General features: G+C 46.5%; 1 protein-coding gene and 1 pseudogene across 1 annotated transcript in view; both read right to left on the reverse strand.

Annotated features, from left to right (window-relative positions):
• Positions 1-10,084: 10,084 nt before the first annotated feature.
• Positions 10,085-25,857, reverse strand: part of TTBK1 (tau tubulin kinase 1) — a 102,067-nt gene continuing 86,294 nt past the window's right edge. The window contains exons 14-15 of the mRNA XM_068232593.1: positions 13,065-14,578; positions 10,085-11,605 (exon numbers count right to left, since the gene is read on the reverse strand). Of these exons, the coding sequence (XP_068088694.1) occupies positions 11,182-11,605; positions 13,065-14,578 (1,938 nt within the window). The 3' untranslated portion in view covers positions 10,085-11,181. The remainder of the gene's footprint in view (positions 11,606-13,064; positions 14,579-25,857) is intronic.
• Positions 17,726-17,851, reverse strand: LOC137505783 (U2 spliceosomal RNA; annotated as a pseudogene).

Raw genomic sequence — 25,857 nt, forward strand, 5'->3', positions numbered from 1 at the left:
TTCACACCACTGTAGATCGGGAATCGGCCTGCAGTGTATGGACAGCTGACAGATCTTTTTCTATTCAGATTCGACTAGACAGAGATATGTCTCTTGGTCAATCCATCGCTTGATGTATGGCTACCTTAACCTGCTGAGCGGTCTGGACGAGCTCAGCTCGTCCAACACCGCCAGAGGCTGCCGCGCAGGCCCTGCTGGGCCGATTTCAATGAAATAAAAAGCAGCACACGCAGCCGGCACTTTGCCAGCCGCGTGTGCTGCCTGATCGCCGCTGCAGCGCGGCGATCCGCCGCGTGCAGCGGCGAAAGAGGGTCCCCCCAGCCGCCCGAGCCCAGCGTAGCCGGAACAAACAGTTCCGGCCAGCGCTAAGGGCTGGATCGGAGGCGGCAGACGTCAGGACGTCGGCTGACGTCCATGACGTCACTCCGCTCGTCGCTATGGCGACGATGTAAGCAAAACAAGGAAGGCCGCTCATTGCGGCCTTCCTTGTTTATTCTGGGCGCCGGAGGCGATCGGAAGAACGCCTCCGGAGCGCCCTCTAGTGGGCTTTCATGCAGCCAACTTTCAGTTGGCTGCATGAAATAGTTTTTTTTTTATGTAAAAAAACCCCTCCCGCAGCCACCCTGGCGATTTAATCAGAACGCCAGGGTGGTTAAAGAGGAACTCCAGTGAAAATAATTTAATAAAAAAAATGCTTCATTTTTACAATAATTATGTATAAATGATTTAGTCAGTGTTTGCTCATTGTAAAATCTTTCCTCTCCCAGATTCACATTCTGACATGTATTACATGGTGACATTGTTACTGTGGGCAAGTTATGTAGCTGTTTCTAGCTGCTCTGGCTGTTACAGACAGCTTTAAACAGCCATTTCCTGTCTGTGAACATTGTTACATTGTGGCAGTTTGCCCAGAGTACCGCGGTATTCAGAGCCTCTTGTGGGAGGGGTTTCAGCACAAAATTAGTCACACAGCGCCCCCTGATGGTCTGTTTGTGAAAATCATTGCATTTCTCATGTAAAAGGGGGTATCAGCTACTGATTGGGATAAAGTTCAATTCTTGGTTGGAGTTTCTCTTTAAAGAGACTGACTGATCTTGAAATGACTTAGCACAACACTTTGAAGATCTATAGCAGGGATTGTAAACATTATATGAAGAATTCTCTGTTATGGGATTAAACATTAATGACAGAAAGACAAAGCAGACAAGAATAAATGTAAATATAGATACCAGACTCAAAGCAGAGGGGAATTATCTACAGAGCGGAAACTGCTTCACCTTGTTTGGTCTTTGGTAACGGAGACATGAGGAGCAGAAGATGTTTGGTGTACAATAAAGAAAGCAAATGTGGCCTTTGTTCAGCTCTAACTAGTGTGGAAAACCGTCATCACCGCAAACTTCAAATGTTTATTTCTGTGAAATCTATTCCTGCCATAAGCATGTGACACACAGCAAGTTACTAATGCTATTAGCTTTCAGTTACAGCCATTCATGCATCCATGTCTCTGTAGATTTCTAAATGGCCACATATGATTAAAAAAATATTTTTATTTTATAGCAAATGACAAACCAACAGACCATAGAAAACAAGTGAGGAGTGGAACGAATAACGCAAACATGATGGAAGCATAGATAATCGCTCTTGGCTGGGCGACTTGAATCTGCCACCAGTGGGATTATTTATTGTATTTATAAAGCTTCCAGCTATTACACAACGTTGAACTATAAATACAGATACATACAATGTTAACAAGAGGTGTCAGACAGAGGGGGCAGCACACGGTTATACAACGTAGCACAAGGTTTTACACGCAAACAGGGTATAAGATACATGATTATGCGATTTTACAAAGACCCAGCAATTGGGTGTCATTGGTGGGGTCGGTCGCAAGATCAAGAAGGACACACTGGATGTGGGGGAATTGGGAGTGTTTTATGTTGAATGGGAGACACTGCCAAAGGCTAATGGCAACTTTTTGGCCTGTCGCCAGCACACGTGAGCGTGTGCGCGACAGGCCCGGCGACAGCTCCTCGCCAGGTCCCTCCACGTACACACGCAGAAGAGGGACCAGCGGTGCGACGGAAGCTGTCGCCGACGTTCCTCCTCCCACCGCCGGAAGCTCCGTATTCCTTTATGTATGTTGCTGTCGCTAGTCCGCGTACTGACGTGGACTAGCGGCAGTTGCGGCGGCGACTGTCGCCAGGCGATTGAGCGGTTCAATCGCCTGGCGACAATAGCGACGGGCGACAGTTCGGGGTGCGCGCCCGTGCAACGCCGCATATGGGCCATTACAGTCTACAAACTAGATAAGGCTGTGGAATAGGTGCTCGGCTGATTGAGTTAAGGTGTGGTGGGTGGGAGGGATAGGCTATCTTAAAGAGGTGGGTTTTGAGGGCCTGCTTGAAGGTGTTGAATTAAGGGCGAGTCTGAGGGGGGGTGGGAGGGAGTTCCATAGGGTGATAAGTCCTGCCGGCACGTGTGGACGTGAGAAATGCGCAGGGCGGTCAGGTGAAGGTCATTGGAGAACCGGAGGGGGCATGCAGGTATACTGTATGTCTACGGACGAGCTCAGAGATGTAGGTTTGGCAGGTTTTGTGCACAGATTTGTAGGCCAGGAACAAAATCTTGAAACTGATGTTGGGAAAATAATGAGCTCAGTTTTATTCACGTTAAAGAAAACCTGTAACAAAAAAAAAACAAAACCCTCTGGGGAATACTTACCTCAGGAGGGGGAAGCCTCAGGGTCCCAATGAGGCTTCTCTGACCTATGAAGCTTAGAGGAATCCAGCGCTGGTTCTCCCGAAACTTCCCCCAACAAGCTTGACAAGGGATGATATATTTACCTCTCTGCGATCCTGCGCAGGTGCACTAGCGGCTCTTTGTTCGGGTGAGGTGGAAATAGGCGAACCCAATCGTATTCGCTCTACTGCGAAGGCGCAAAGGACTAACGCCTGCGCAGTAGAGCGGATCCGATCGTGTTTGGCTATTTCCACCTTAACCCAAATAGAGAGCTGCTAGTGCACCTGCGCAGGATAGCGGTAGGTAAATATTTACATCGCCGCTCTTCAGGGGTCTCGGCAATTGAACAGAGGGATGGAGGAGGACCGGGGAAGCCTTGTTAGGATCCAGAGGCTTCCCCCTCCCGAGGTAAGTATCCCCCAGAGGGTTTCTTTTCGCTACTGATTTTCTTTAAGCTTCAAGAACTTGTGTGACATCCAGGATAAAGTGAAGAGGCAGTAGGAGACCTTGTCCATGGTGGAGAAGGAGACATCGCGGGTATGGAGATAGATCTGGGTGTCATTGGCATATAGGTGGTATTTGAAGCCCAGGGAGGATATGACTTAGCAGACGGAAGAGGTGTAAATTGAGAACAGAGCCCTGGGTGACCCCGACCGAGAGGGTGATGGGGGTTAAAGAACATCCATTGAAAGAGGTTGTGAAAAGACAATTGGAGAGGTATGAGGAGATCCAGGCCAGGGCGTGGAGAAGAATCTTTGCGCTCAAGACAGTCCTACTCCCCCCCTCCGCTGCCTGAACTTCTCCTTTGCTTATCCCTAACTCTCTCCAACCCATCCTAACACCTTATCACAACTTCCCTTCATGACGTAAATCCCGTCCTGATACCTAACTTTCTAGGCCTAACGTCTAGACCTAACCTCCTCCTACCCTACTGTCTTATATTTACCCTCCTATGGGAAGGCAAACTGCAACTACTAATCCTAACCAACAGGTGCCTTTAGTTATCCTATTCCCTGGTGCTGTATCTAAGGAGCCTCAATGCTAATTGTGCCCATGCATTAGATTTTCCTGCTCAAGCGACCATGCAGTTTGATCACTTCAATCGGGTGAAGAAGAATAGCATAGAATGTCACGTGCAGTATGTGGGCCACTAGTCGATCAACTTTAAATCGACCACACTGTTGATAATCGCCCAATAAAGTAAATCGCTTAATAGTCTGGTGGAAAATCAAAATCCAGTAACGTATGGGCACCTTAACTGTGTTTTCAGCCACTCCTAGCTGATAACTTACCTGGGTGTTAGCACTAAACATGGTGCTGGAGCCCAAACCATACACCTTGCTGATAACCCCCTACCCAAGCTTAATTAGGCAGAGTCCGACCCCCCCCCCCCCCCCACCCATAAAAAAATATCTAGGCAGATTCCCCCCTAAAGACGCAGGGCCCGATCCAATTCAATTGGCCCTTATTCAATTAATTTTTTGCTCCTAAGTTTTCTCCCAGGACATAATATTTAATTTTCTGTTAAAAATAACTATTCAGCAATTGAAAAAGAACTTTCAAAATTATTCTGAGTGTTTTCTTGCTTGCTGGTGGCTCAAAAGGCATTCTATTGAGAGGGTGTGGAAAAAAATCACCTAGGAGAAAGGGTCAATTTTAGCATGCGCACGCTACGCACAGTCCTGTCAGCATAGCATGCGCTCTTAAGTTACATGCAATGAGAATTACCGCAGTCGCACTACAAGCACATTGCGCAACAGTTAGAAGCATCACGCATAATTTAAGAGCCCACACTACGCTGACAGGACCGCATGTAGCGTGCACGCTTAACTACTTAAAGACCGCCTCACGCCAATGGCGTGACCGCGGCGGCAGCCCCAGGACCGCCTAACGCCAATTGGCGTCAAGTCCTGGGGCTGCAGTTTCCCAGGGAATGGCCGTGCACATGTGCGATCGTTCCCTGCCACTTCACGGAACGGAGTTCCGTGAATAGCCTGCTAGCCGCTGATCAGTGTTTGTAAACGAAAGGGGAAAGAAATCCCCTTTGTTTACAAGCGTACAGCGCTGCCGGGGCCCTCTGATTGGCCGGGGATTGCCGTCCTCTCATAGGCTGATGCCTATGAGAGGCGTAACAGGACGGATCGCCGTCCTGTTCAAATTCTGTTCACGGAGGGGAGGAGGGGAGGGAGGGAGAGCCTCATAGAGGCTGGGGAAAAAAAAAAGAAACAAAACGGCCGCAGCAATCGGACCCCTCCAGCGGCATGTCCCCTTATGGCCCATACTCACGGGCTACAATTGTCGCTGCAACACGTGGCGCGCGCGTGTTGCAGCGACAGGTCGCCCGTGAGTATGAGGCGTTGCACGGGCGCGCACCCCAAACCGTCGCTCATCGCTAATGTCGCCAGGCGATTGCCGCGGTCAATCGCCTGGCGACAGTTGCCGCCGCAACTGTCACTAGTCCGCGTGAGTATGCGGTCTAGCGACAGCAACATAATTAAAAATAGACGGCACTTCCGGCGAGGGGGAGGAACGACGGAGACAGCTTCCGTCGCACAGCTGATCCCTCTTCCGCGTGTGTACGCGGAGGGACCTGGCGACGAGCTGACGCCGGCCTGTCGCGCACACGCGTGCTGGTGACAGGCCACTTATGTAGCCCGTGAGTATGGGCCATTAGGGACAAAAAAAAGGAGGCGAGTCCGATAGCTGGGCTCCTTAGCTGGGCTGTGCAGGAGGCTGAAAAGCCTGCACAGCCCAGTACTGCATAAAATGGCCTGGTCTTCAGGGGGTGTTTAGCACTGTAGGCGTCAAGTGGTTAATCAACCCACACTGTGTGTGCTCGTTAGTTATTGAATCCATACCTAAGGAGTGAATAAAATAAGGGTGGTAATATTGCTGTGCACAGACAGCGTATGGCAATATTACCCTTACAAACGGCACTGTGTACCGTGAGTTACGCTATCAGTGCGAACCGCGGTACTCAACCAGTTATCGTTGCTAGGGTAATGCGCTGCTAATGGTAACACTCATTAAGTAATGTGTTTTACAATAGTAACAGTCGCAGAAATAGCGTATCGCGCGGTACGCATGCCAATATTACTGCAGTTTCCCGCATCAGGCCCTCTAGCTACTAAGTTTTCTCCTAGGTGATATTTTCACACATTAACAATAAAATGCCCTTTAAGCCACCAGCAAGCAAGAAAATACCGTATTTTTCGGACTATAAGACGCACTTTTTCTCCCCCAAAAGTAGGGGGGAAAAGTCAGTGCGTCTTATAGTCCGAATACTAAATTTTGGGACCTGCGCCTCCTTCCCGTCCTAATGTCTGCGTGTCCCCGTGTATTAAATATATTCACGCAGCTGCAGCTTCAGGTCTTAAATACATCTTGTCTGCAATGCCCCCAGGTACTACCGTCTACAGCAACTGGAAGTCCGCACAACATACCGTACATGCTGCTAGCCTCAGGCTGTCCCCGGTTATACCTCCACGCTGTCCCCGCTTTTATCTCCGAGCACATTCAAGTCCGTGACGTCCCCGGAATTACCGATGCGTTCTTAATCAGGAAGTGTCCCGCTCAGCGTTGTGGATAAATGGACCAATCAGACTGTGCTGTGTCTGAATCACTGAATCACTGTGCACTCTCCGTGATTGGTCCCAATGACGGAGAGGCTGTCCCGCCCTCTAGCCCATCTCATCCTATTAACGGAAGTGCTAGGAGCAGTGTACGGCGTGATCGGCGGTTGGGGCCAGCGTCCCCCGTCTGATTGGTCCATTTATCCACAACGCTGAGCGGGACACTTCCTGATTAAGAACGCATCGGTAATTCCGGGGACGTCACGGACTTGAATGTGCTCGGAGATAAAAGCGGGGACAGCGCGGAGGTATAACCGGGGACAGCCTGAGGCTAGCAGCATGTACGGTATGTTGTGCGGACTTCCAGTTGCTGTAGACGGTAGTACCTGGGGGCATTGCAGACAAAATGTATTTAAGACAGGACAGCCTGAGGACAGCTGCGTGAATATATTTAATACAGGGGGACACGCAGACCTTAGGACAGACTGGAGGCGGAGAACAACAGACACAGGGGGACATGCAGACACTGGAACACAGAGGACAGGGATAGCAGACACTGGGCTAACAGGTTTAGAAGACACTGGATATGGAGGAAACAGGACATTGGAGACAGAGGAAGGGGGACAGATGACATGGGGTCAGAGGAAGGGGGAAAGAGGACACAGGAAGATACCAGAGGGCACAGGGAGACACTGGACACAAGGGGGACACAAAGGCAGCAGAGGGACAGAGGAGAACACAGGGAAACAAGGAAGGCACAAGGGAGACATAATAATTGTGGGGGAAAAGTCTATAAGATGCCCCTGCACCATGGACGCACCAGGCTTAGTATATTCTTTTTTTCCTTGGTTTTTGTCCTCTAAACCTAGGTGCGTCTTATGGTCCGGAGCGTCTTATAGTCCGAAAAATACGGTACTCATAATATAATTCTAATTTTCACCAACTTTTTGGAACTTTTTTAATTGCAGAGTGCTGAAAAGTTATGTTAAACAGAAGATGAATATTGTATCCTAGAAGAAAACTTAGGAGAAAAAGTGAATTGGATCACGCTCACTGTGCGCTACAAACCCCTGACGTCAGTAGTGGGCACCTGTGAATGGATAATCACCTGCAGCCTGTCCCCAAATCTCTGCCCCTAACAAGGTGCCTAGCTGTATGCAGGATGGATTGGTATGGCTCTGTAAATGTGAATAAGCTATCGGCTCACTGTGCCCCGGTGGCGCTGTAATATGTATGAGCTATATGCGCAGTGTACATTGGCGGTTCTAGATGTATATCCGGGTTTTAGAGGCATAAAGAGATGATCTGTGTAAAGTTTTGCATCATGGGACATCTTTATTGCTCACATAAGAATACATTATTACAAATATGGCACCATCTGTTGTAAGAAGGGCTTTTTGGTCCCTTTGAGCCCCTGTGGGTCACCATGAGCTGTGTGGGATCTCTGTCTGTCATCTGACTTATTACACAGTTCTGAGGAATGGATTCACTCGCTTCCCATTAGCTCAGTATAATTGTGAGGGGTGATGGGACAGCGAAGGCTCAGATCCTATGATTGTAACTTAATTAGCTCATGGTGGACCTCTGTGACATGAAGACGTCACCAATGGTCAATCAGGACTCTGTACTGAGGACAATTAGAGTCACACTAATGTGATAAGACTGTTGCAGGAAAGAGGTAGCTTTGTCTCAGTCTCCGGCTGCATTTTTATGATGCTGAAAAACCTCCACTCTCCAAGCACCATCACCCGTTCCTAATAACCCTACTGGACAACATCAGCAGCAGAACAAGATTCAATTAATTCACAACAATCAATTCACAAGCCTGGGAAAAACTACCAGTGCTTATCAGTGACTTAGTGTCTGTACCCCCTCCCCCCCCCCCCCCCCCCCCGTAGTAGCTGAGCCGCTGAAGTTTGGGCACCACAATAGACACAAATTTACCACATATACTGTTTCACCATCAAGGCGTATGTACCCCCCACATGTGTCACTAGCAGAAGGTCTGTATCAACCCCAGATCACTATTAGTGGCTCTGTGTCACCCCACATCACTATTAGTGTTTCTGTGTCACCCCCCACGTCACTATTAGTGTCTCTGTGTCACCCCTATGTTGCCATTTCTATCTCTTTGTCATCAGTGTCTGTATATCCACATGTCAGTATCACTCAACATCCATCATTCTCCAGTCTCACCCGACACCCATCACTCTCCAGTCTCACCCAACATCCATCATTCTCCAGTCTCACCCGACACCCATCACTCTCCAGTCTCACCCAACATCCATCATTCTCCAGTCTCACCTGACATCCATTATTCTCCAGTCTCACCCGACATCCATTATTCTCCAGTCTCATCCAACACCCATCATTCTCCAGTCTCGCCCAACACCCATCATTCTCTAGTCTCACCCGACACCCATCACTCTCCAGTCTCACCCAACATCCATCATTCTCCAGTCTCACCCAACACCCATCATTCTCCAGTCTCACCCGGTGCCCATCATACTCCAATCTCACCCAAAATCCATCATTCTCCAGTATCACCCAACATCCATCATTCTCCAGTCTCACCCAACATCCATCATTCTCCAGTCTCACCCGACATCCATCATTCTCCAGTCTCACCCGACATCCATTATTCTCCAGTCTCACCCAACATCCATCATTCTCCAGTATCACCCAACATCCATCATTCTCCAGTATCACCCAACATCCATCATTCTCCAGTATCACCCAACATCCATCATTCTCCAGTCTCATCTAACACCCATCATTCTCCAGTATCGCCCAACACCCATCATTCTCCAGTATCACCCAACACCCATCATTCTCCAGTATCACCCAACATCCATCATTCTCCAGTATCACCCAACATCCATCATTCTCCAGTCTCATCCAACACCCATCATTCTCCAGTCTCGCCCAACACCCATCATTCTCCAGTCTCACCCAACACCCATCATTCTCCAGTCTCACCCAACACCCATCATTCTCCAGTCTCACCCGGTGCCCATCATTCTCCAGTCTCACCCGGTGCCCATCATTCTCCAGTCTCACCCGGTGCCCATCATTCTCCAGTCTCACCCGGTGCCCATCATTCTCCAGTCTCACCCGGTGCCCATCATTCTCCAGTCTCACCCAATACCCATCATTCTCCAGTGTCACTCAACATCCATCATTCTCCAGTGTCACTCAACATCCATCATTCTCCAGTCTCACCCGGTGCCCATCGTTCTCCAGTCTCACCCAACACCCATCATTCTCCAGTCTTGCCCAACATCCATCATTCCCTTTCACCAACCAAAGCTCGTGATTGACTAGTCTCAGTCAGAACCCATCATTCTCCAGTCCTATTATCTTGTCTCATCCATCTTTCTTGCTCAGCAGATGTCACTCAGGGCCCTTTTCCACCAGCGCGTTTGCGCTGGCTGAATCGCAAAAACGCAAACCGCTAGCGATTTTACAATCGCTACGGTTTGCTTTTTAACATGGGAATCGCGGTAGGTCATTTCCACTACCGCGATTCGTTTTTGCCAGGAACGCGAACGCGCGGCGGAGCGATAATTGCCGCGATTTTGCTATGCAGTGCATAGCATAGCAAAATCGCGGCCGCGAACGTCGGGGAATCGCCGGTAATTGCGATTCAGCAATCGCTAGCGTTCAGCGTGAACGCTAGCGATTGCTAGTGGAAAAGGGCCCTCACTGTACTTTTTATACCCCATCCTTCAGCACTCATTGCATCCATCTTGGAGCAGAAATAGGAGTCTGTCTTGTATATAGCAGGCTTTATTTGATGACATAATGAGATGATTCCATGTAATAAGAACCGTTACAGAATTCTGTTCTCCCCCACAATCTTTGGGGCTGTAGTAGGTGAAGATACCTCCAGTCCTTCATTGGCCTGTGATGCTCCCACCATGACATGCCGGTGGGGTTGGCCAGACACAGGTATGGCGGTTTTACATTCTGGTTGCAGTGTGTAAACAGATTGGTTGAGTCCTCAGACCCCTTCATCTCTGCTGTGTCCAAGATGTCCTCTTCCTAAAACCGGAAAACGTGCATACTCACAAACCTGAAGTTACAGTCACATTGTGCTGCGCTATGGTATACTGTGGTGCTTAATAATAATAAACAGTGTGCAATGCATGTGAGATGGTCACAGCTGTGAGTTCTGGTCACCCTTACACAGGAGAGGCTTTCTGTCTATGCCATTGGACTCAAAAGTCTTTGTAATATCGTCCCCAAAAATATCATTACAAAATATCTAGGGCAAACTGACCAATAGCACGATTACGAGTGAACATTGCATTGTGTAGAAATGCAGGATTCTCCCTGGATCATGTGACTGGATACATTAAAGCCCTGTTCTGTCTCTTTGATGTACATATGCATAGCATTAACAAATACTATATAGTTATAGTATACCATTGTACATAAGGTATAGGTTTAGACTGCAGTTACTTGGCGCTAATAGAGCCCCTGGATAGAGGGGCCAGGATGTGCAATTTACCCACCCCCCTTCTTAGAAGTCTTTGTGAGAGGCAGCACTGTGTCAGAGGTGGAAGCAGAATGTGTGTGTCAGCGCCCTCTAGCTGGAGATCTGCAGAAGCCGCCCATATCAGCGGTTTCACACAGTGAATTAGGGCTGGTATTTCACAGAGCTAAAAGGTATTCATTCAGAAAAGTGTTGTAGACATCCAGCTTTGTCACATGAGAAGACCTGGGTCAGTAATGCTCTCCTTGTTGTGGGATCCCTCGCTAAGCAGGTGTATATTGCATTTTACAGGTTCAGTGAAGCACAATGTTCCCTGACTGAGCCAAAGCAACGGCACAGTTGTCTCTATACCGTATCGTGTGTTGGCACGCATTATCTACCATCTCCTCTGGCAACATTGGTGCCTTGCTTTGCTTTGGTTGCCAGGTTTGGCACTTGGACCTTCAGTCTTTGTCCTTTCCTTGTGACAGCAGGGGTTGCTGGACACTCTCCTGGGACCTGTGCTCGAGGCTGAGGTTTGGGAGTGGGGGCTACTCGAGAAGTTGAGGCAGCAGGTCTTCTTTGATGGGATGGAGATGGGCTTTCAGTTCGGGAAAGGGATTGGCTTCGAGGAGAATTGCTGAGTGTTCGGGATGGGACAACTGGACTTTTTGGTGGCCCACGACTGACCCTCCTGACATTGGTTCTTGCAGGTGTGGGACTGGAAAGTGGGGGTAACCGCATATGGAGAGCTTTGGGTTTGTGGTCAGGGGAGAGGCCAATAGCAGCACATGTAGCCGCGCGTGAAAGCTGATATCTAAAATGAATAAAGAAAGTTGAAGGTCAGGACAGAGAGCAATAGCCCACATTTCATAAACTACAAATATTTGTTATACAAAATCATATCTCTTCCATGTTGCATAAATTTACTCCTGAAATTTTATAAGCCCCATAAAACTGATCTGTAACCTTTAATTAGACTTTAACCACTTAAGGACCAGGGGATTTTCCTGATATCGGTGCTGCGTGGGTTCTCCAGCCCGCAGCACCGATCAGGGTTTAGCCAGGGCGATCAGACTTCCCCCCCCTTTTTTCCCCACTAGGGGGATGTCCTGCTGGGGGGGTCTGATCGCCGCCGGCTTGCTGCGCTTTGCGGGGTGTGCTCTTCAAAGAGCCCCTCCGCAGCGCTTTCTGCACTCCCTCCCTACCTCTCCCTCCATGGGCTGCATATCCGTCCTGCGCATTGTAGGATAGGCTTCAGCCTATCATATACCGGCGATCCCCGGCCAATCAGAGGCCGGGGATCGCCGATCTGCCTTACGGCAGCGCCGTATGACGTAAACAGCGGGTATTTCTTCGCCGCGTGTTTACATTACGTGTGCGAGCCACGATCCGTGAACTGGCATGGAAAGGCCGCTCGTTCAAACGGCCATTTCCATGCTATACCACTAACGACCCGCCGACGCCTATCGGCGTTAGGCGGTCGTTAAGTGGTTAAAGTAAACCCGGGGTAAGAGTGACATGGAGGCTGACATATTTTTTTTCCTTTTAAACAATACCAGTTGCCTGGCTGCTGTACTGGTCTATTTGGCTGCAGTAGTGTCTGAATAACACCAGAAACAACATGCAGCTAATCTTGTCAGTTCTGTCAATATTGTCAGAAACACCTGATCTACTGCATGCTTGTCCAGGGTCTATGGCTGGAGGCCAGAGGATCGGCAGGGCAGCCAGGCCACTGGTATTGCTTAAAAGGTAATAAATATGGCTGTCTCCATATCTCTTTCACCTCGGGTTCACTTTAAATAAAAAGTCTCAAAATGGGGAAGTCAGAACAGTTTTCCTCCGATTAGATATGACATCATATTTATCACATCAGCAAAATACACCAGTCACAACAGAACTATAAAAGCCGCCATTGCTAACCTCATTGTGAAATGCTGGTTCCCTTGCTGTCATACTGAATCTCTGGCCGTAATGCTGGCTCATTTACCTTGAGCGACTATGCTGATCACGTGACACTTGCTTCCTACATACTTCCTAAGTGTGAGGGATTCAGTAATAATTACAGATAGACGAGGAGCACTTCTAGAAGGTCACTAATGAATTACCAACAAAGATGACTGAGTAGAGGCGAGGTTTGTGGAGCGGATGTGTACTGTATGCATTCTAATGTTTTCCACCTTACTGCTAATATCCTACCATGATTTCACAGATTGTGAAGAATGCTAGGGTAACAGGACATTATCATAGACAATAACGTCCAGAAGTTTCCTTACCTCGGAGTCACCCCAGGTTCCTTCAATCTGCTGACACTTGGGAGCAGAGTGCGAATATCCTTCATGGGGGTGATGGGACGAGGGATTCTACTTTTAGCACCACAAGTCACCTCTTCCTTTGTGATCGAGATTGCTTTCTCTTTGACTTTCTTTGGGATGGAGTCATCAGACTCATGAGTGTCTTCCTCCGATCCTGTGGTAGACAGCGTCTCAGATGTCCTCCTTTTGTCATCACTGGAAGAAGCCGACGATGATCCTGCTGACGCCAACCTTTGCAGCCGGATCTGCCTCTTCTCCATCACAAGGCGTGCCAGGTCTATCTGTTTTGTCCTCTTGTGAAATCTCTCCTTGGCAGAGTTTGACATGGACTTATCTGATCCTGTATCTTCCTCTGATAGAAAAACAGGAATACGACTCCTAAAGCGAAGCCCTGCAGCATGAGCCAAACCCTTGCTGGTGCCAACATCAGTGTCGTTAAGGCAGTCGGTGGACAGCACAATATTTTCCTGCTCCTTTTCTTTTATGAAGGTATGGTCTACCGCATTGCTCTCCAGCTGTGCCTCAGACTCACTGACACCATTAGCAGCAAGTTGGTTGGCCTGAAACTGGGCTCCAACTTCAACATGACTTGAAAATACTGCACAGCTGGCAGCTTCTATTGTTTCTACAGCAGAACTAAGCATGTGATTGTCTTTTTGTAAAACAAACTCTCCAATTTCCTCTTCAATAATGGGTTCATCAAACTGCCCTGGGATGGAATTTTCCTCCAGTCTCATCAATTGTCCCGTGGAAGACATAACATTTAAGTGCGTCTTTTCAGCAATATGAACAAATGTGCGCTCAACTTTGGTAAAAGGGGAGGAGGTGCTTGCCACCGCAGTTGTGCTCAGGGGTTTTGGTTCTGATTTAAGAATAGAAGATAAAGTTCCAGGTTCAGACACATCCAGCTGACTACCTGTAGGCTGGGGCCGCTCTCCTTGTGGAGTCAAGGCATTAAAAGTTCCCAAGTCAACATCAGGCATCAGTTCATTGGTGACTGGCGATTTCTTCATATCACCAGGAGAAAACAGCACTAAGGTCTTTGATCCTTCTTCAAGTTCCAGATCATTCTCTGCTGTGGAAGCTCTGCCTTTTGAATCCTTCTGGTCATCTGCCAGTAACGTTGAGGGAGCACCTTCTTGACTGCGTTCTGTGCTCTTCTGACTGACTTCACTACTGGATCCACTGTGAAGGTCTATGTCCTCACAGAGGAATTCAGCTTCCTCTTCCTCCTCCTCCTCAGACTCCACTTCAGGCTCCTCCTCCCGTGGGAACTTGCCATTAATAATGATGTGAGGTTCAGGGGGATGCATGGCTGGCAAGACCACACTGGAGAAGTCCACCCTCTTTATTCGGTGAGGAACCCGCAGCATTTCCTTACTATCAGAGATATCCTTCTTGATGTCTTGGTAAGACAAGCTTAAAGGCACCACCTTGGGCATTCCAGTAATATCAAAGTGCTTCAAGCTGAAGACCTGTGGCGGGAAAAAAAGAGAATAAGAAAATGTTAAAACAGTCCATGCCTGTAGAGAACATCACTATGCTACCATATAAAGTATCAGTCCCCTTTGCAAAGTGATGGCAACCCTACTGATAGTGAGGAAAGCAAAACACAATTCACAGAAAATAGACACATCCAATCACTCTGATGAGTCACACCTGTATTTTACTTTATGTTCCTATTGATATTGGTTACTCTACCAGGAAGGACGTAATTCTGATACTACTTGGAGAAGAAAAATAGTGCTGTACACCAGGTAAAATCATCCCCAGGAAATACATCAAACATACCAATTCTTTTATCAAACTATCTTACACAAAAATTTGCACAAGGTTAAAAATTCTACCAAATGTAACCCAAGAGGTGGTACAACTTACAATATCCGCACAACCCCTAAGTAGGAGTCAGGGTTCCCGGGAGGCTACCGAGTACATCCTTATCATTAAATCCCAAAGGCACCTTCGCTCTTGTAAGTTCAATAAGCCTAGCTTCCTCTACTTGGGTACGATAGGCAATCATCTTTGAAGTACAATGTTTCATGGCTTCTTGTTTTATGTTTGAGCTATTTATTCCTCTTTCTCTGTACTGTCCGTCCTAGGATAGACAGACATCTGGTTTGCATCAGGCTAGGGGTGGGGGTAATAAGTGCTGCCTCTGGTGCAGTGGGCTGAGTGCACCAGCAAGAACCATAGGTAGGGAGAGGTGTGGAGGTGACATATCTTGAGAGGTGTCTACCTCTTTGGGAACCACCAGTCAACTTAAAGGACACATCCAAGGTAAAAAAAAAAACGAAAAAACAAAAACAAAAAAACAAGACCTGCTTACCAGGGGCTTCCTCCAGCCCCTGGCAGCCTATCTGCCCCTAGACACAGCTCAGCTTCAAGCCGGTGTCCCGTGGTCCCCTCCATTGCAGATGTCTTCTGTGTCGCACTCCTGTCACAGGGAGCGTTTTGCGCAGGCCCAGGTGAGTAGATTTTGTGTTTGTTTTTTTTTTACCTTGAACCTGTCCTTTAAGATATGGTATTATGAAAAAATATGCTATCCTCAGCTGGCTCTGAGGATGCTCAGAGGTCATTGGGTGAGGGGCAAACAGGGATTTTACCAACTATACTGTATGTATTGCCCCCAGAACTATTAACTACACATGCATGGAGTTAGGATGCTGATGATTTTACCTTGAGCAGTTTTTCCTCTCTTTATAGTCCATCTATGGAGTGCCAGGGTTTCTCTTTAGTCTAATACTTATAAGATAATCCTGAAGTTCAGTTCACGTATCAACAACATCTGAGGCAACCACTTAGTGACTTGAGAAATTTGCTCTAATCTAAAATATACACAACCAAGAACCAAAGCAATGATATTGTGGGATCCCAGATGCTGGCCTGGATCACACTCCTCAACCTATCACGGCCTATCACATTTACTCAAGGTAATAGCAAACCAATGCAATACATAGATGGATTAAAAGGCAGTCTATTTGCATGAGAATTGTGAAAACAAAAAGGATGTTAGCGGGTGTAGCCTTAGCTTGCCAAAACTAGTACTCTGTGACCTCCACAAGGTCCATCATCACCTCCCACATCTGATGCCGTCCACCAGACTCTGCAGCAATACAAGGGTCATGACAGAACAAGGTTATGATCTCCAGAACTTTGTCACACCCTTCTAACTGAGGGACCTGCCGAAGTTAAGAGGGGAAAAAAAAAAAACACCACAAAGGAGTCCGCAGGGCTGATGCTGCCTTACATTGCAGGTCATTTTCATGTAGACAGTTCAAGTGGTAGTTGTACTAAAGGACACCTAAAGTTAGAGGGATACTGAGGCTGCCATATTTATCTCCTCTTAAAGTGGACCTGAACTCTTGCACAGGACACAAGGAAAACATAACGTAAATGCACTCTGTATGTATTTAAAGAGTTTAGCCTGTGTAATTCCCCCTCATTTGTGTCCAATCACTAGTTGTAATTTGATCTCCCCTGTGTCACATGACTGCCTATGGCAGATAAGCTTATTTGAAAGTACAGGCTGTAAACAATATGTCTGCTTCCATGAATCAGGAAGTAGAAACTGTGCAGATTTATTTTAGGATTTGCATCAGCTGTAACAAAGAAATGTTTTTTTTAAAGGTTATTATGCTGTGTCTCTTTTAGAGCAAAGGAGTTCTTGGTAGACTTCAGGTCCACTTTAAAGGACAACTGTAACGAGAAAGATATGGAGGCTGCCATATTTATTTCCTTTAAGCAATACCAGTTGCCTGATTAACCTGCTGATCATCTGCCTCCTATACTTTTAAACATAGACCCTGAACAAGCATGCAGCAGATCAGGTGTTTCTGACATTATTGTCAAATCTGACAAGATTAGCTGCATGCTTGTTTCTGGTCTGATTCAGACACCACTGCAGCCAAATAGATCAGCAGGACTGCCAGGCAACTGGTAGTGTTTAAAAGGAAATAAATATGGCAGCCTCCATATTCTTCACTCTACAGTTGTCCTTTAAACAATGCACATTGCCTGGCTGTCTTGCTGATCATCTGCCTCCAATACTCTTAGCCAATAGGCCATGACTAGAAAGATCAGCAGAACTGCCAGGCAACTGGTATTGCTTAAAATAAAATAAATATGGCTGCTATATCTACATCATACTTCGTGTCCTTTAAAGTAGGAAGATTAGCCATACTATGCCAGGGAAAAAAAACACAAACTGTATATAAGTAGATACATACTTGATCTACTTACATAACATGTATTGTACTGTCCACGCTTTGATTTCAGTGAATTTATATAGTAAATGAAGAGAATTATGTTCCTGGTAGGAACCATGTCTTTTGCCCACAGTTTGAGGCTAAATACTGATGTAATTTCTTCCCTTAACTTTTTTTTTCTTTTCTCCTCCAATCGCTGAGTCACCTCAGCCTTGCTTGTAAAGACAAGTGAGCAGACAATCATGTTTCAGCTAGGCAGGGAAATAAAGGGAAGAGGAGGACTATATTATAGATAAAAAGAACACCCAGCATGCAACTGAATGGCAATGGCTATTAATATCACTTAATACACTCAGACCAGTTGCTGTTGAAATTTGATTTTTATGGTGACAATCCCGCTTTAACGCTACAATTTTTTTTTCTTCCATCTCCCAGTTCTAAAAATCCATTTAATATATGGTCCTCAGATAGGGGACGTATTGGATATTAAACTGATAAGAACAGATACTATACTTGATCTTAGTTAAAAAAAAAAAAAAAAAAAGGAGGAGATGCCTCTTTTAATATTGGGAACTCTGTAGTTCTTTGGTTCACCTGCAGATGGAACTCTGTGAACTACTGTATAAGGCTGCTTCTGCATTCATGAACTGCTAGATCATTGTGCTACTATCCCTTGTGCTTCTGGTCATCAAATCCTTGTTCTTTGTCTCTTACATCTTGCTCCATGCTACTGTTATTTAATTCCTGGTATAAACCTCCTGTTTGACTACTCTAGTGTATACAGTATTTGATCAACTGGTTTTTACCCCCCCCCCCCCCCTATACATGACTGTTTGTTTGGTGTTTATGTTAAACCACTCTTGTAAATACAGTGGCTTGCAAAAGTATTCGTCCCCCTTGAAGTTTTCCACATTTTGTCACATAACTTCCACAAACAGGAATCAATTTTATTGGAATTCCATGTGAAAGACCAATACAAAGTGGTGTACACGTGAGAAGTGGAACGAAAATCATACATGATTCCAAGCATTTTTTTTACAAATAAATAACTGCAAAGTGGGGTGTGCATAAAGTGGGGTGTGTATAATTATTCAGCTCCCTGAGTCAATACTTTGTAGAACTACCTTTTGCTGCAATTACAGCTGCCAGTCTTTTAGTTTTTGTCTCTACCAGCTTTGCACATCTAGAGACTGAAATCCTTGCCCATTCTTCTTTGCAAAACAGCTCCAGCTCAGTCAGGTTAGATGGACAGCGTTTGTGAACAGCAGTTTTCAGATCTTATGTATAAAAAGACAAGATGGCGCTCAACACCCTTTCCACATATAACTGTCCTCAGATTAAGTTCAGTTTTCCCAAAGTTCTGCAGAATTCACTTGGTCTTCATGTAATAAAACATTAAACGCTCACCAAAACTCGTGGCCGATCAATCACAATCAGCTTGTCACACTTTTGGCCCAGCCAGTGTATCTCAGATTCTTCACTCTGCCTCAGTTCCTCCACACATGTAAAGAGAAGTAGGATACAGACAAATAGCGTAATACTGCTTCAAACATATACACGCTTATCCACCAGTGCGTCCCCCACTAGTAGTCCAGCATCACCCGGTGTGTCCTCCACCAAATAATAATGCAAGCCTCTCACCGGATTGCCTGTGCTGACCAGCAGGGACCAGCAACAACAGCATGTGGCATCAGCCAAAGTTTTATCGATGTTTAAATCACTTGTCCTAAGACTCAGAAAGATCTCAACATAGCATAATTCCGTTGTATTTAAAAGAAGTTAAAAAGTAGTGCACTTACAATCTCCAAACATCAATGCGCATTTAAAACAACGTGTAGCGTCTTCCGTGCTCCGTAAGCCACGCCCTACTAGTTTTGTCACTAGACTCATCAGGGGCTCCTGATGAGTCAAGTGACGAAACTAGTAGGGCGTGGCTTACGGAGCACGGAAGACGCTACACGTTGTTTTAAATGCGCATTGATGTTTGGAGATTGTAAGTGCACTACTTTTTAACTTCTTTTAAATACAACGGAATTATGCTATGTTGAGATCTTTCTGAGTCTTAGGACAAGTGATTTAAACATCGATAAAACTTTGGCTGATGCCACATGCTGTTGTTGCTGGTCCCTGCTGGTCAGCACAGGCAATCCGGTGAGAGGCTTGCATTATTATTTGGTGGAGGACACACCGGGTGATGCTGGACTACTAGTGGGGGACGCACTGGTGGATAAGCGTGTATATGTTTGAAGCAGTATTACGCTATTTGTCTGTATCCTACTTCTCTTTACATGTGTGGAGGAACTGAGGCAGAGTGAAGAATCTGAGATACACTGGCTGGGCCAAAAGTGTGACAAGCTGATTGTGATTGATCGGCCACGAGTTTTGGTGAGCGTTTAATGTTTTATTACATGAAGACCAAGTGAATTCTGCAGAACTTTGGGAAAACTGAACTTAATCTGAGGACAGTTATATGTGGAAAGGGTGTTGAGCGCCATCTTGTCTTTTTATACATATGATTACTGGACTGTGAGGCACACACAGGATATAACAGAAGGCGATCCATCTATTGTGATATTAATTGAGATATTTTTCGTATATTTTACATATTATTGTTCACTTGTACTACTGTGATTTGAGCTGAGGAGCGCACAACCAGGAAATACCATCCATAATTTTTATAGTTTTCAGATCTTGCCACAGATTCTCGATTGGATTTAGATCTGGACTTTGCCTGGGCCATTCTAACACATGGATATGTTTTGTTTTAAACCATTCCATTGTTGCCCTGGCTTTATGTTTAGGGTCGTTGTCCTGCTGGAAGGTGAACCTCCACCCCAGTCTCAAGTTTTTTGCAGACTCCAAGAGGTTTTCTTCCAAGATTGCCCTGTATTTGGCTCCATCCATCTTCCCATCAACTCCGACCAGCTTCCCGGTCCCTGCTGAAAATAAGCACCCCCAGAGCATGATGCTGCCACCACCGTATTTGACAGTGGGGATGGTGTGTTCAGAGTGATGTGCAGTGTTAGTTTTCCGCCACAAATAGATTTTGCATTTTGGCCAAAAAGTTCCATTTTGGTCTCATCTGACCAGAGCGACTTCTTCCACATGTTTACTGTGTCCCCCACATGGCTTGTGGCAAACTGCAAACGGGACTTCTTATGCTTTTCTGTTAACAATGTCTTTCTTCTTGCCACTCTTCCATAAAGGCCAAATTTGTGCAGTGCACGACTAATAGTTGTCCTATGGACAGATTCCCCCACCTGAGCTGTAGATCTCTGCAGCTCGTCCAGAGTCACCATGGGCCTCTTGACTGCATTTTTGATCAGCGGTCTCCTTGTTCGGCCTGTGAGTTTAGGTGGACGGCCTTGTCTTGGTAGGTTTACAGTTGTGCCATACTCCTTCCATTTCTGCATGATCACTTGAACAGTGCTCCGTGGGATGTTCAAGGCTTTGGAAATCTTTTTGTAGCCTAAGCCTGCTTTAAATTTCTCAATAACTTTATCCCTGACCTGTCTGGTGTGTTCTTTGGACTTCATGGTAATATTCTCTTAGACAACCTGAGGCCGTCACAGAGCAGCTGTATTTGTACTGACATTAGATTACACACAGGTGCACTCTATTTAGTCATTAGTACTCATCAGGCAATGTCTATGGGCAACTGCACTCAGACCAAAAGGGGCTGAATAATTATGCACACCCCACTTTGCAGTTATTCATTTGTAAAAAATGTTTGGAATCCTGTTTGATTTTCGTTCCACTTCTCATGTGTACACCACTTTGTATTGGTCTTTCACGTGGAATTCCAATAAAATTGATTCATGTTTGTGGCAGTAATATGACAAAATGTGGAAAACTTCGAGGGGGTTGAATACTTTTGCAAGCCACTGTATATTACATGAATTGTGCACCTGTATATTGCCTTGTATATATCTGTTGCAGTTAGGGTTGGTCTTCTGGGATCTGTGGTGCACAGTACATTTCTGATTGTATGTATATATTCTTTTTTGTTCCATGCATATTGATGCATGTATATATACATTTTTTTTGCACTCCTGTAAATAAACACATGTATTCAGTTTGAGGCTAGGTTCACAGCAGTCAGTTGCATAACTCAAGCGTTATAATGACTGAACTGCAATAGAGTCTGGACATAGACTTTCACCTCCTTAGAGGTTATCACGAGTCCAGCTCGGGGTGAAAAAAAACAAGCTTGGAGCGGTTATACCGAGCTGAACTCGTGGTAGCCGCCGGGAGGTCTGTGCATAGCAATGCACACAGTGGGATGGTTTACTCACCTCCCGGGGGATCTTGACGTCGGCTGCCATTCTTCTTCCTCTCCCCCTGGTGAGATCGCCATCTGTCGTCATGACGACAGCCGGCAATGTCACTATAGGGTTACCCGGAGGACGGAGGGAGAACTGCAGCGCTAGATCCCAGGGAGGTGAGTGAGTGCTGGGGCTGCTGCAGATCTCTCTGCAGTGTGATTTTTTTCCAGGCTTTAGGGTCTAAAAGCTGGAAAGAATCAGACCGCAAAAGGAGGTTAATACAAAGCCTGCATGCAGAGAGTTAGAATAACATGATCCGTTACTATGAACAGCCCCATAGAATTTTATTTGCAGTGAGTTAACATGCAAAATTATTCTGCAACATAATTGACCACTGTGAATAGGGCCTCAAATCCATTGTGCAGACCTCAGTATTTCCTTGCAAGTGATCTGTTCTTGTTCAGTCACGTTAACAATCTGCACGCGCAGATCATTACAGTCACCTGCTGCAGTGACTAATTCTGAAAAATTCTGGGGAGGCTCAGAAAGGTGAGGAAAATGCTGGAGGAATACAAGACTTCCCTTATATCTGACAATATGGACACGGGAGATGGAAAACTAAATATGCCAATTATTTGAAGCGGTGAAGAGGGAAGCATGCACTCAGCACCTCTGATATGAATAATCTGGGAGAATATGTTGATAGTGGTTATCCCCTGTAAACAGACCCTGACGAAGCTCACAAGGGGACGGAACGTGTAGATGGCGGGGTCAAGTTCCGTATCTGCTTGTAAGTATTCAAATTGGCTGCCGCCTTGGAAGTTACTGTAACAGTGACTGGCTTGTCAGCTGCACCTCTGCCTTCAGCGTGGTCTGCCCAGGAAGAGCAGATGAGTAGACCAAGTGGGCACAGCTGATGATCCAGTAGCCTGGTGGGTGACAGACACTATACAGGAACTGTAGCAATCTGCAAGAGCCTCCAAGTCACTGGCGAGACTGTTCTATGCAATATTTCCTTATGCTTTAGCAGACACTTCCTTGGCCGCATCCTAGCATTTTCATACATGTCTCCCCCCTATGAAGATCCTGGAAATAGGTGATCCCAGTACCAGAGTGAGTGATAAAGCGTGCGTGTATCTGAGATGCATGTGGGAGAGCTCCGAGGGAGGTGATTTTAATTGGTTGTTTTTGCAATTGCTGTCTTTTCATAACAATAAAGTTGCTTTTGTATTTTGGCAATACCCTAAGTGATGACACTGTAACTTAGATTGGAAGTATTCCCTGAGATGACCGTATCAGGTTGTGAAAACTGTGTAGCGTAGGTGAAAGAAAGGGATTAGATCCAGCAATGAAGAGCTGCAGTAACCTGCAGACAACTGCTTTTAATGTCTTCTTCCAACAAACAGGGATGACCTTCCGTATTAGCTGAGGACAAGTATAAGATCACGCAACGCAGTTGTCAGCTACCCAGCTTCAGCCACCTTTGCCACCCGCTTGCCTGGGACTCTTAGGGCTCGTTCACACTATGAGAGTTTGCGGGATTTTTTTAAGCGCTGGCGATCTTAGAAATCGCTCCAAAAGCACTTGAGCAATGATTCCCTATGAGAGTGTTCACATGTAAGCGCTTCGAATTCCTTGAACTCGCAAACACGTTACATGTACCATTTTCTGAGCGCTTAGGCTCAATGGAAGGTATAGGGAAATCGCAAAACGTTTGAAAAAGCGCTTTGAATAGCGATTTCCTGAGCACTTCTATGAATAAATACATTGTATTTATTAATTTCCGGGTGAAAGAGTTCACTTCCTGACTGATGTCAGGAATAGAGATGCGGCGAACTGTTCGCCTGGCGAACATCTCTGGAGCTCATACTACTTCCGGGTCGCACTGACCCCTAGTAGTACGCCTGCGCTGCGCGTCCTCGATCGCGTTCCTGTAGCCGAGCACTCTCTGCGCATGAGCGTGACGTCGTTCATGACGTCACACACACGCGCAGAAAGTGCCCGGCAACAGGAGCGCGATCTAGGACGCGCTCCGCCGGGCAGCGCAGGCATACTACTCCGGGTCAGTGCGACCCGGAAGTAGTAAGAGCCCCAGGGATTTGGAGATGTTCGCCGGCGAACGGTTCGGGAACCGTTCGCCACATCTCTAGTCAGGAAGTGAAAAAAAAAACCAAGAACTCGCTATGCAAAAGCACTTAGAAAAAAAAAAAAGCGTTTTAAAAAACTCTCAATAAATCGTTCAGCGCTTGCGATAGCGCTGTTGATTTATAATGTGAACATAGCTCAAGTTTCACACCTGTATTTCCCATTCGTTCTTTTCTTCATTGCTAGATGCCACAATTACTGCCCCTATGTCACATGACCTCTAAAAGATCGTCATGGGCTGGACGTGCCGGCTAGACTGGTGAAATTCATTCTTACACACAATTATCTGTATTTACCGAGGATGGGAGTGGTGGGATCACAGTTTGCTCCAGAGAAAGCAATTTTTTTTAGGGCAAATATGACACATCCATTCCACCAACAGGATACAATACCAGCCTTACCTCAGTATGAAGAAAAAGGCACCTTTTCCTGTGGACCAACTAAACTGGCATACTTCATCAGGTGTCCAAAACGTCCCGAAGGAAATAGGGAAAGCACTATCATGAACAAGCACAATAATAATCTCAGTAGCTGAACTCAGTCTTTGTACACCTGAGTACAATGGCCCATCCAGGACATTGGGGTGAAGTTGGTTACTTTAAAGCAGAGGTGCCCACACTATTTCGGATTGTGAGCAAAATTGTCAAGTCAAAATGATCTACCCATGTACAATTTCAGGAGCACAATTGTATATAGGGAATGGAAAATGTAGTGCAGTTAAGATGTACCTTTGCGATCTACCGGTAGATTGCAATCTTCCTAATGGGCACCCCTGCTTTAAAGGCATAGCTCCCAACTGTCCCTCTTTTGGAGGGACAGTCTCTCTTTGGCAGCTCTGTCCCTCTTTCCTCCTCATTTGTCCCTCTTTCAGGACTTTGTCCCTCTTTCTATGTAAATATATATATTTCTCTACTAAAAAAATGTGTTTGATTGACTCTAAACTTTATTCCCATCCTTTAAATTGATATATTACTAATTTTAAAATGTTAATATGAATGAAATGAACCAGGATAGAAAGGACCAGTGTCTGTTGAATTATAAAACAACTTATTTTTCTTATGAAGTCTTTATGGTGTCCATAACTATGGATGTGATTAGGGATGTGGCAGGGGTGTGGCTTAAGTGTCCCTCTTTCTCATCACAAAAAGTTGGGAGGTATGTTTAAAGGGGCTCCGAGCACCTCTCATGGGCATGCCCTGAAGACAGACGACTTCCAACAAAGTCGTGCTATGACCCCTCTGGAGGAGCCTCTTGCAATGGCCATGCGTGTTCCTTCCTCTTCCTGCTTCATTCAGTGATGCTTCTCTAAGGGGTGACCCGGAAGTTATAACATAGCCAAGATGGCAGATGTGATTTTTAAATTGAAATCGAACGAAAACTATTTGGTGTAGAATGGTGATTCAGGCATCAAATGAAAGAGGAAATCACAAGCTACAGAAAGGTATGCATCTTTAACCACTTGCCGACCGCACGCTTATACCGTGCGTCGGCAAAGTGGCAGCTGCAGGACCAGCGACGCAGTATTGTGTCGCCAGCTGCAGGCTGATTAATCAGGAAGCAGCCGCTCGTGCGAGCGGCTGCTTCCTGTCAATTCACGGCGGGGGGCTCCGTGAATAGCCTGCGGGCCGCCGATGGCGGCTCGCAGGCTAAATGTAAACACAAGCGGAAATAATCCGCTTTGTTTACATTGTACGGCGCTGCTGCGCAGCAGCGCCGTAAGGCAGATCGGCGATCCCCGGCCAATCAGCGGCCGGGGATCGCCGCCATGTGACAGGAGACAGCCTGTCACTGGCTGCACAGGACGGATAGCGTCCTGTGCAGCCCGGATCTCCAGGGGGGGCCAGGTAGGAGAGGGAGGGGGAGGATTTCGCCGCGGAGGGGGGCTTTGAGGTGCCCCCCCCCGCAACACCTGGCAGGCAGGAGCGATCAGACCCCCCCAGCACATCATCCCCCTAGTGGGGAAAAAAGGGGGGCGATCTGGTCGCTCTGCCTGCACGCTGATCTGTGCTGGGGGCTGCAGAGCCCACCCAGCACAGATCAGCTAAAACAGCGCTGGTCCTTAAGGGGGGGTAAACGGTGGGTCCTCAAGTGGTTAAAGGGAAGGTTCAGGGACACCTTGAAAAAAATAAAAATCGATAT

Source organism: Hyperolius riggenbachi, chromosome 4 (assembly GCF_040937935.1).
Source record: "Hyperolius riggenbachi isolate aHypRig1 chromosome 4, aHypRig1.pri, whole genome shotgun sequence".
NCBI lineage: Eukaryota > Metazoa > Chordata > Amphibia > Anura > Hyperoliidae > Hyperolius > Hyperolius riggenbachi.